The sequence below is a fragment of the Procambarus clarkii genome, chromosome 80, assembly GCF_040958095.1.
Source record: "Procambarus clarkii isolate CNS0578487 chromosome 80, FALCON_Pclarkii_2.0, whole genome shotgun sequence".
Taxonomy (NCBI): domain Eukaryota; kingdom Metazoa; phylum Arthropoda; class Malacostraca; order Decapoda; family Cambaridae; genus Procambarus; species Procambarus clarkii.
Genome location: NC_091229.1, coordinates 23,443,442 through 23,455,628, shown reverse-complemented (window position 1 = coordinate 23,455,628; position 12,187 = coordinate 23,443,442). Strand labels below are relative to the sequence as shown.

Sequence of the window (12,187 nt, the reverse complement as noted above, 5' to 3'; positions counted from 1 at the left end):
AGACTGGATTCAGCGCGTACTAGTGGCTTTACAAGAATGTTAACACCATGCTATGTATCCTCACAAACCCAATGTACCTTCTTGTGTATATATATATATTAATAAATAAATAAATCCACACCTGGGGCTTTTGAGTCTACAGAGTGTCTCGGTGTTGGTGGAGTAAGCGACCCGTGCTGTCAGCCAGCTGGGAACCTCCTCCTTACTTCCCCTCACACGCCTCACTTCTCACTCTCACCTCTCACCTCTCACACCTCATTCTCTTGTGAGGGGCTGACGGTAGATCATCATCTTCCCCGAGAGGTGTCGTGGAGGACCGGGAGACACGCGAGATATGACTCTTAAGGCCTTTGACTTGGTTTCTGTGCTGGATAGAACAGACCTTAAGGTCGGTGTTGTAAATTGTTTTCCCCATTGTAAAAGTGTTTGTAATAAATTGACTGTAAGGATGAGTTTGTAAACGAGCCTCAGGTTATGATATTAGTGGGAATACAAGACTGTGCATATTTCCTGTATTTAAATCTGGTTAATTTGGCCAAGTTAATTTTATTTACAAGATACTGTACATTACATTTTTTATCAATTTTGTGGTACATATAGACTGTTTATATTAGGGCAATGGATAGCTGCAAATTAATTAATGTGAATAAATTGTAGTTAAATTCATGATGACCAAGCCATACATCAGAAAATGAAGAAATAATGATGTTTACGTATGTCCCGAACCATTATCAAGTTGTGTGATAATCACACAACTCGATAATGATCCAGAACAAACTGAAATGTCGTCGTTTCTTCATTTTCTGGTGTGTGGTTATCATATCTTTAGCCATGTTAATGGTGTTGTGCTACATGAACTCCAAATAGTCATCGGTCCCCGTGGCGCAGTGGTTAAACACTCGCTCGGTCCTTCACGAGCACTTTGGCATAGGTTTGTATCCTGGCCAGGGAGGATGGACCGTGTGCCAATCCCTAACTGTAGCCTCTGTTTACCCAGCAGTGAATGGGTACCCGGTTGTTAAACGATTTGGCGGGTCGTATTCCGGGGAAAATTAGGATTAGGTACCTACCTGAGATGCTATTCATGCTAACGGCTTTACAAAAATGAAAGAACTCTTGTGTATATAAATAAATACAAATAAATAAATTTATAAAATAAAAAAGTCGGAAGACTGGCAAAATGCTTTTTAATATCGATAAATGCAAGTCCTTGCATGTGGAGCATAACACTCCACATCACAACTACCATATTAAATTAACAGCATTATCTTGGAGGAGATTGATGAAGTAAAAGACTTTGGAGTCAGAATCCATCATTCACTGAAAGTTGTACCACTTGCGGCATTATAAAAAAGCTTACCAAACCCTGGGAATAATCAAGCGTACCTTTGCCTTTAGGGAAAAGAAGGTAGTCATTCAATTGTATAAGTCTCGGGTGCAGCCCCACCTAGATTATAGCATCCAGGCATGGAGACCTCATCTTCAGAAAGACATAGCTGCTTTGGAGAAAATCTGTTCAATTTTGAAATCCAACTGGAAAAGATTAAGGCAAATAGAGGGACCTTTGACAAACTTCTGGCTTCTGGTCCTCATTGAGGCCACTAGTGTTAGTGTCCATCAGGTAAATTCAGGTAGATAAATAATGATTATTGTATACGTGTATTTGAAAATGCACAGGTTCCACTAATGTATTGGAAATAGTTTTAGCTCATATCAAGAGTTTACACATACGAGGCATTATAACTTAGGCTGTGTTTTTCCCATTATTAAAAATCTACAAGGCATGTACAAAAACATTAACATTTAACTAAGTTATGTAAATAATCAATATATAGCATGAGGTTATAGCCTGCCCATTACACATGGGGGTATGGGGAAATGGAAACTACTAAGCTTTACCTATGCTCTCTCTAATTGTACAATAATTCTTTCAGATTGAGTGTTTTGAAGCCAGTGGAAATGATCTGTACCTGGGATCAGATGGCAGGTAAGATTAACATTCTATGAAACTCGAGTTAATACTCTTTAATCTCAGGCAGTACGTATGTGTATACATAATGTATTTGTTGAATCCCAAATTTTCAAAGAGAATGCGATGCATCTCAAATTTCAATTACTGTAACTAGATGAGGTAGTTTACAATTGGTTTACAAGGATAAGGCTGATGTATGATAGGGGTAAGTAAATATTTCATATACCTTTAAGCTCAACACACCACAATCTAATTCCTAAATTTTCATGAGGACCACCATCTGTCTAGTGGCCACAACAGGGACAGGAAGCCAGTGGCTTGTCAAAGGCCCCCCCCCCCCTACCATGTAGAACAGACAAGATATATCTTTTCTTGGGGTAAAAAGCCCATCAAACCTCCTACTAGCCAATGCCGTAAATGACAAGACAGTGCTACATTTCAGAATAAAGCTGTTATAAACTTCAGGAAGAATGGGAGTGGGAGGTAAATTTCAGTGCACTGGCTTCCTGTCCCCATCAAGGCCACTAGAAATAGCCCTTGGATAAATTCAGTTAAAATATTGAAGAAATGTCATAATGTAGTGCTATCTGTAAGTACTATAACTATTTTGGATCCATCATGTGTTAATCATTGATCATGTGACTGTAGCATATGAAGAATTTGGTAGTGAAGCCATGAAAATGTTAGCAGAATGGGCATATTACTTCACGATTGCTGGTTTTACATTTTTCTGAGGCCACAAAAGAAATGAAAGTTAGCAACTTTGGATTTATTTTTTCTGACTAAATTTTGTAAGAATATGCATTCATGTGCACATTTATGCTTGCAAATCAATTTGTTTTATTTAATATGCTTAACAAAATTGCCTGTGTAAATATAATGTGCATTTGAAGTTTATAGTCGGGTGATGCATAGGCATATTTCTCTGACACCAGTATATTTTGCAGCATTGTGGTGCATTTTCTTGTCGAAGAGCGGATGCACAATGCCACTGGCAAGATATTTTATTCCACAAACATTATTAGCCAGAAGAACCTTGGAACAGTAAGTAATTGATCTGAATTGTAATGGCAAATATTATACATGAAATGTGGTAGTAATTATTAGAACTATTGCCGCAATAAGTTCTATATCTGGTTTATAACAGTAAGTATTGTACTGTACTAAAACAGGATTGTAATGGGTAATTCTGTACTTGCAAACAAGTTGAAAGTAATGCAAGGATGTTCTTGTTCCTTGTATAGGTAGTCGACAAGGGAAATTAATTGAAGGAAGATGATGATGAAGCCAATTCCATCCACAAGTTTAAAAAGAAAGATTGTATGTTGGAAATGTTATTGTCCTGAGAAGTAATTAACTGTGCTAAGTATATAAAGGGCTGGGAGGCAGGGCATAAAGGGCTAGAGTTCATTCCCGCGTAGTCACTGGTAGTTAAATACTGTACATAGATCATAATTATAACTATGTATCATATTTTATAATCTCTAGAATTGGCTCTATAGTATATTTAGTTATCCAGGCATTATAAGATAACTTCTATATATATATATATTAGAACAGCAGGAAATTTGGATAATAAATTAATCTTCAAATGGAAAAATGCCAAAATTTTTGTGAAATTATACATTTGAGAATAATTAGAGAGTTTTAATGGAGGTGTTGGATAAACTTTGAAGTCTAATGTTGGATCAAGATAGATGCAGAGGTATCATTTTAGACCTTGAAACTACTAGAAACTTAGCTGAATCATATATGTAGTAAATTGGAAGATTATTGTGCGCCAATTTTTATATATGTAATATCTTGTGTAATCAGAAAAAGGCAGGTTGTTCAGTTGAAGACTGCATCTGCCCTCAGCCGTGTTATGGCATTAAGTGATGGGAATCTGTACCTCCTTGATTCTGATGTCCTAAACACCATTGGCTCGGGCCCTAAGATCAAGAATGTCACTGTGTTCTGTGTTAATGAAAATCCAAATACACTGGACCCTTTTACTGTTCAGGTAGGTTATTGTCATTGTATATATATAACTTAAAACTGTCACCATATCCTTTGTGCATAACTGTAAATTATTTGTTTATGAATTTTTAGGGATTTAGTTCAGAATTACATTAATGGAAAACATGTACCTTACCTTGAGGTTACCTTGAGGTGCTTCTGGGGCTTAGCGTCCCCGCGGCCCGGTCGTCGACCAGGCCTCCTGGTTGCCGGACTGATCAAATGGGAAAACATAGCAATAACTTTCACACTGTTGCAGTTGTGTGTTGGTAAAAGAAGATGTATACAAGTCTGCTCTCTTCATGAAGACAGAGTCTCCTTTCTAAAAGAATTGTCAACACCGGAGCCTGTGAATGTTGCAATGGATGGAAATTTTGTATGTGTTGCAGGACAAGGGAATTATTGTGTGTTCAATGTGGAAACAGGATCCAGTCAAGATCTGTTCCCATATGATGCTACTACAACCTATCCACATGTCAAGAGAATAGCAAAGGTATTCATCTCTCATTTCCCATATGCATACTTTCATTGTTGTCTCAACTTCCCAACTTCATATGTTGATATTTGCTTTGTTTACAAAATTAACAAAATGCGCCTTATATTTAAATGAATAATTAAAACTACTGTATATACTTTGTCATCTTTGGTAGGAGGAGTTTTTATTAGCAGGGCCAGGCAACCTTGGCATGTTCGTAACGGCAGCGGGCATCTCCGAGCGTCCCCCAATCCAGTGGATGGAGAGCATATCGGCTGTTTCTTACTACCATCCATACATAATAACTATTACCAATCAGTTTATTAGAGTGTATAGGTAAGTCATATTAGTGTAGAGACTGGTGTTTAAATACTTCTCATGAAAAAGCATTACATGATATATTCATTACAAGGAAGCATTACTGGTTATATTCATCATGAAGAAACATTACATGATTACATATTGCACAATAAAATCACAAAAACCTTATATAACGTTGGTAACTTGCATCACTAGACTCCCCAGGCACAGGCACTACCGACTGAACCGTGAGGAGCTCACAGTATCTTAACCAGAAGCACTACTGTACCAGATTTACAAGAACTCTGTGTCCATGTATGCCTGGTAGTATTTCTGGTTGAGGATACTTTGGGCTCATCATGGTTCAGTCGGTCGTGCACGGTCGTCTTACTCAACCAGGTGAGTACATAACTGGGGAGTCCAGGGATGCAAATTGGATCCCATTGCTTGGCTTCGATGTTTTCTCATGATATATTCATTTAAAAAGCATTACATGGTGGATATATTTATTATACAGTAGCATTACACAATGGATTTGAATTCATATTAATATAGAGTACTGTTCAAGGAAACATTATAAATTGCTACATTAAATCTTTCCACTGTTGGGAATGACTTGGATCTTAACGGGATATTTAAAATTACTTTGAATTGATTTTTCTCCATTTAAAAGTGATATGTTGATTTTAAATTTAGAAATATTCAATTTTGTTATTATTAATCTTGTGTATTGCAGGTATCAGAATGTAATTAGTAAGTGTGTAACTTAAGGAAAGGCAGATTTTGAATCTACTATAGAAGTCTTAAAAAAATTTGATAACCAAAACTAGATGAAATTCAGTTTATTCCTTCAATTGATAGTCATTATACCGGCATATCAGTTTGTTGAATAAAATACACAGCAGCTAGTAACCCTAATATTCTGGGAAGATTGTGCATAGTTCACAATACATGTTATAAACAATGGATATAAAAAAGATCATTGTGTAATGCTTAGTTGAATACTTCATTTTCTACAGTTTGATTGACCAACAGCACAAACAAACCTTGAACTTTTCTGGTGGTGAATTAGTTGGAAACTTTGATGGTCAGCTTTATGTGGCTGCCCACTCGTGCATCTCCTGCCTCATGCCTCAGCCCTGGACTGTGCAGGTTCAGGTTAGAAAAGTTTCTAACATTCTGGGGCCAGATTCACGAAAGAACTTACGCAAGCACTTACGAACGTGTACATCTTTCCTTAATCTTTGACGGCTTTGGTTATTTTTATTAAACAGTTTACAAGCATGAAAACTTCCCAATCAACTGTTGTTATTGATATAAACAGCCTCTTGGTGCTTCCGAGCTCATTAACTGTTTAATAATTGGAAACAAAGCCGCCAAAGATTGAGAAAAGATGTACAGGTTCGTAAGTGTTTGCGTAAGTGCTTTCGTGAATCTGGCCTCCTGTCCATCGAGCTCCATTTGCATTGCAGTCGCTAGCCATTTTTATTTATTTATGCTACTATTCGCAACTTTAACCCTTGTTATTTTGGCTTTTAGTGTTGGATATCTTACATTATTTATTATAGTGAAATGTTTGTAATTGTCATTCATTCATTATCATTATTCCATTTTCCAAGTTCATACACTTACCTAATATATGGGTCATTGGTAACCTAGGCCTAAGGGCTATGACATGGAGTTTGACAGTAATCTAATTTGTCCAAACTATGACGTACCAGTAAGCCAAATATGTTTTGGCGATGAACCATAATACTAGCTCTTCCTTACTGTCGCTCAAGTAGGTGGCTGTTATAAGATAGGCAAATGACTAAATTGTCATCAGCTCTCTTCTAAGAGAGACTTAGACTTCTAAGAAAACCATTGTGTTGTTTTTTCTCTCTCAGACCTTAATGGACAGTGAGAGAGTAGAAGAAGCTGTTGAGTTGGCAGAGCACAGTGGAGCAGTTGGAATGAGTCAAGAACAATATCAACAGTTGTTCTGTACACTGCTTCAGAAGGCAGGCTTTATCAAGCTGTCCCATGGGGTCTACGATCAAGCTCAGGAATATTTCCTCAGGGGCTCTGTTGATGTTAGAGAGGTGAGATTTGGAAATGTCAAGAGTTATCAAATTTTTATCCATATGAAGCAGTGTAGAATATCCGCTATATTTTAACACCTACGTTCTGGGGTTTAAAGGCTCACTGGCCAAGATTTGTCAAGCATTTATGCATTGACTTACAAAACCTGTACATCTTGCCTTATTCAAGGTGGCTTTGTTTATACTTAACCTCATCAACGCGCTACAAGGTTGTTTCAAAACTTGAAAAGCATTTAATGAAAGTAAACAAAGCCACCATAATTCAGAAAAGATGTATAGGATTTGTAATTGGTTGCATAAATGCTCAATGATTTCTGGTCCAGGTTTTCAGTGGGCCAGTGGATTTCTGCATGTTAATTTTTATAATATTTGTTAGTTTTCAGCTGTTTATTGTTACATGTTTATTTTATGCCACTCAGTGTCCTCTTTTTCATTGTTTTAGGTTATCAGTTTGTACCCAGGCCTTTTGCCAGCAACTGTTGAGTTCATGCGAGCTCAACCACCCCTGCACCACATTGCTGATATAGCCCAAGCAATGCATGGTGACCAAAACAAGATCGAGGATGCAAAAACGTTCCTCTTTGGGTACCTCTTGCATCTTCGAAACTTTGGGGAGCCCATCATGTACAGGACGGTGAGATACATTATCATAAAGTTGTAGTTATACAGTGAAATATATTTGTTAATGCATGAAGAATACCTGTTTTTCAGTCAAATTTTTTTTAAATAATTTTAGCAATTCATTTCTTGTAATGTAAAGATAAATAACTAAGAAATTCTTTAATGTTTTACATACAGTATAAAAAATAAATGACAGTTTTACAAAGACATGTGTCCCAAAACACACTACATTTGCAGCAACTCGTATATAATTTTGAACATTGCTGTACGGATGGCAATACTGCGCTACAAATATAGGCTGACACAACTGATGAAGATATCGATATAAAAATGCACCTTTAATTGCAAGTACAATATTTCAGGAAGTAGACACTGCCATCATCAAACTGTATGCGGAGAAAGAATCTTCTGACCTGCTGCTATTCCTTGATAGTGGGGACATTGTGTGTAACTTGCCTGAGTGTGCACAGTGGCTGGAAGCCCATCACCAGTACTCTGCCCTAGCTAAACTGTACAGGTAATGCCACTGAATGATCACATTTTACTTCATATGAAGTATTTGCAGTCTTTAGGTGTTGAAGTTGTAAATGTATATAAATATATCTTGGTGGCACCTCCAATATCCAAGCTGTACCATTCCTGACCCTATCCACATTTTTTTTATATTTCCTCCAAACTCCAAAACACATTATTTTGAAATAATACACATTGGAAATAATAATATATGTAATACTGCATACTTAATTCGACAAAATGTGTTTACAACAGACATGGTGACTTAAGAAGTTATGGCTGCATATATTATTTTCTTTTGATAACTTCTTGTGCTATGTTTTAACTTCACTTATTTTACCTTTTTGCAGAGTTCTTGGTGACCTTGACAAATCTCTTGAAGTTCTTACACGACTTGTGAGAGATGAAATTAAAGACAAGCATTTTAAAGGCGTACAAGATTTGGTGGACTGCTTAACCTAGTAACTACAACTTTGTTTACCTTCTTAAGTTTAGGGAAAATGAGGATTTGAAACATACATGGGTTCTGTCGCACAGTGGTCCATGTTCTCCCTCACAACAGAAGGACCTGGGTTTAGTCCCTGGTCAGGATAAAAATGGTTGGCCACATTTCCTTGCACATATACTTCATACATATATATATATACACATTAGACTTATACTGTATTAAGGTCTCTTTGAGGGTGAACTACTGACCTTCCTCAGGATGTAATCCCACAACAAGCTGACCAACTGCTAGGTGGACAGAGGTATTAGGTGATAGGAAGCGTGTCCAACCATTTCTGTCCTGCCTGGTATTCGAACCCGGTAATCCCTATTGTGAAGCAAGAACGAAGAGTAAATGAGAATGAGGAGTAAACCTTCATTGTTAAATATATTTGTGCTCCTGTATATATTTGTGTGTATAATAGCCTTCCTGTACATTCACTTTCATTTCACTTCAGCAAACTTTAAAAGTTATATGTTTAGATTTTGTATAACTTCTTGATAAATAGTTGTTTAATTTTTTACTTGTGATTATAGTAATATCTACCAGACTTAGCAAAATGTTTTCTTCACAGTGCAACTGACCCAAATGTTGTATGGCGCTACTCAGACTTTGTGTTGGATCGAAATTCAGTGGAAGGCATACGGGTATTTACAGAAACTAATGCAACGTTGGACCCCTCGCGCGTCTTGCAGGTACTCCAGCGTTATCCAGAGGCAAGATTAGGATTTCTTCACCATCTAATTGACACAAAAAAAGTACAGGTAAATGAGTTTGTTAGAATTTTTATATAGTTTGCAAATAATAAGTGATGGTTTGCTAAATGAATTAGCAGTTAGGAAAAAAAATAATAATAATTTGTATTTGCTTATAGGATGAAAAGTATCACACAGAGCTGGTACTGCACTATGTAGATGAGGCAGTGAGACTGATAAGTGACGGACCAGCTTCTTCTGAACGCCTTGAGGAGGTTCGAGTGAAGCTGCAAGAATTGCTCACTTCCTCTTGTTACTACCAACCTCAACCAGTACTTACCAGGATGCACGGTACTAGTCTTCATGTAGAAACGGCCGCAGTATTTGGAAGGGTAATTTGCTCTGCTGTTAATTTTTTTTATTAGTTTAAAGCCGAGGCCTAAATTATCTACTCAAAAGTGCATATAGGTTTCAGATTTGTGTGTTATTAGTACACTGTCTTGAACCATTTTTGATTTATCTAGTTTAAACTATGTAAGCTTTTTCTGGAAAAAGATTATGAATAAATTATCTGAAATTGATGTGGAAGGCAATGAGTTTGAATATCTAATGATGTTTCTTGTATTCAATACTTCTATAACAGCTCGGTGAACATGAAAAAGCTCTCTCTATGCTGGTTCATCAGTTAAAGGACTTTGCTGCAGCTGAACAGTATTGCATAGCACAGACCAGAGGGCCAAACAATATATCTAAATCCAATATCTTCCTCAAGCTACTTAAGATATATCTACGACCACCACCTGGGTAAGTACCACCTTTATGCCTGTTTTCCGTCTTCCACCAGTCCCTCACATAACTAGATGGCTGTCATCAGGCCTAATGGTATGGTATACAATCTTGGGTAATCCATATTGTGGATTATGTAGTCATATTGTGGCTGTCGTAGATATTTATAGTTTACAGCTTCACATGAACTAGACAGCTGTCACCAGGTCTAATGGTATACAGTTTTATGTAATCCAGATTACTGTCATAGATATTTATGGTTTACAGTGTCAGATAAACTAGACAGCTGACACAGATGTCATGCAGATGAAAAGTCACAATAATGTGGCTGAAAAAGTTGACCAAACCACACACTAGAAATTGAAGAGACGACGACGTTTCGGCCCGTCCTGGACCATTATCGAGTCGAAACGTCGTCATCTCGTCAATTTCTAGTGTGTGGTTTGGTCAACACAGATGTCATATTATTCAATCCTCTCACATAGACTAGACAGCTGTCCAAAATACTAATCCATAAACTTAAGCACAAAATATGTTAAACCTGTATTTTTCCTTTAACATGAGCTGTCATCTGTTGTTTTTTAATGCAGGGAAAATTTGAGTCTTTTCATCTAATATTATTTACTATTGCAGTGAAAGGTTTTACTGTCTTGTTAATGCATTAACATTAGCACTACACATAGCCTGTTTTTACTGTTATTTAATTTTGTAATAGTTTTTATTGAACTTTTACTTATAACTCCTCCCAAATTATTTACAACATTCTTTCACTTCATTTGTATCTCCAGGGGTTCTGAAGATGAGATAGAACTTGCACCAGCCATTGAACTTTTGTCAGTTCATGCTGGGGATTTAGAAGTATCGGCAGTCTTAGGTCTTCTTCCACCCAGCTGGTCTCTCAGTATTGTACATCATTACCTTCGAGCAGCTTTAAGAAACTCTTTGCACCAGGTATGATATTGTTTACTATTTGATAATGATCTTCTTGAGGTTATCTTGAGATGATTTCGGGGCTTTTAGTGTCCCCGCGGCCCGGTCCTCGACCAGGCCTCCACCCCCAGGAAGCAGCCCGTGACAGCTGACTAACACCCAGGTACCTATTTCACTGCTAGGTAACAGGGGCATAGGGTGAAAGAAACTCTGCCCATTGTTTCTCGCCGGAGCCTGGGATCGAACCCAGGACCACAGGATCACAAGTCCAGCGTGCTGTCCGCTCGGCCGACTGGCTCCCCTGATGATGATGATAATAGTATTTCAAAATATACAAACGAATATGATAGTGGTTTAATATTTGTTACAGAGCATGTACATTTAATAAGGAACTAATACCGAAAACATTTAAGACACTGTATAACGGAAAATAATTCAAGTTAGGTTGTTTAAAGGTTGGTGGCTTTCCAGTTAAATTATTTTTCCCATCATACAGTGAAGTTTGTGGAAAATCTTTCAACTTAAGTCTTGGTAGGTACAGAATGCTTGATGACACTTCCCACTGTGTAGTTGGGTCATTAATGACTCGTTACACTATCAAAAATACAATGATGTTCGGAGATAGAAGGAAAGTGCCTAGATACTTTATTCCATTCTATATACATTTTTTACCTATTATAATAGTCTAATATATATTATGTATTTTCACTTGAGATTCATGCAATAGGAAGAAATTGAATTAAGTTTGGTAGATTATTGAAATTATTCCATACTGGCTTAGTGCTTTCTTTTGATAATTATTTTCTTTGTCCTCAGAGTCGAATCAAGCGAATACAACAAACACTTGTTCGCACTGACAACATACAACAAAAGTTCATCCTGTATAAGCTCTGCAAAGACATGGGCCCCATTCCAGTAGCTTCAAACAGGTTTGAATGTTACCTTTTTTAGTTTGGTTTCATTCTAAGGGATGTTCAATATAAAACTTATTAGTTATTGCTTATTGGAATTACTTTATCTTTTGAGAGCATTTTAAGCTTGTTGTTTGGTATGCAAAAATGTATTAAGTAGTAAAGGTCCCCTCTAGCTGCAACTGGCACAAAGTTTGCAGTAATAGTGGCAAGTGCAGAGCTGTTATAGAGTGTTGTTGTTATAATAATTCATTGTCGGGGGACAGGAAGCCGTAGTATATTCATACACGTTTTGGCTTTTACCGAGGTCCTCCTCCTCCCCCCCCCCCCCCCAACACCACCATGGATGAATTACTGACCCTGGCCAGGATGCAATCCCACAATAAGCTGATTACCTCCTGAGTACCTACTCACTGGT

The 12,187-nt window shown here is 37.2% G+C and overlaps 1 protein-coding gene across 2 annotated transcripts in view; it reads left to right on the top strand.

The window, feature by feature from the left end:
* The first annotated feature begins 143 nt into the window (after positions 1-143).
* LOC123746331 (transforming growth factor-beta receptor-associated protein 1) overlaps positions 144-12,187 on the top strand; it is a 17,683-nt gene continuing 5,639 nt past the window's right edge. Inside the window, exons 1-16 of one of the 2 annotated variants that reach the window (XM_045727776.2) lie at positions 144-388; positions 1,935-1,987; positions 2,920-3,016; positions 3,788-3,974; positions 4,230-4,463; positions 4,621-4,781; positions 5,765-5,903; positions 6,632-6,826; positions 7,269-7,460; positions 7,810-7,964; positions 8,311-8,421; positions 9,022-9,211; positions 9,322-9,534; positions 9,786-9,946; positions 10,717-10,879; positions 11,675-11,787. In XM_045727776.2, coding sequence (XP_045583732.2) covers positions 1,960-1,987; positions 2,920-3,016; positions 3,788-3,974; positions 4,230-4,463; positions 4,621-4,781; positions 5,765-5,903; positions 6,632-6,826; positions 7,269-7,460; positions 7,810-7,964; positions 8,311-8,421; positions 9,022-9,211; positions 9,322-9,534; positions 9,786-9,946; positions 10,717-10,879; positions 11,675-11,787 — 2,339 coding nt within the window. In that variant the 5' untranslated portion in view covers positions 144-388; positions 1,935-1,959. The remainder of the gene's footprint in view (positions 389-1,934; positions 1,988-2,919; positions 3,017-3,787; positions 3,975-4,229; positions 4,464-4,620; positions 4,782-5,764; positions 5,904-6,631; positions 6,827-7,268; positions 7,461-7,809; positions 7,965-8,310; positions 8,422-9,021; positions 9,212-9,321; positions 9,535-9,785; positions 9,947-10,716; positions 10,880-11,674; positions 11,788-12,187) is intronic. The other variant, XM_045727777.2, reaches the window with a different exon arrangement.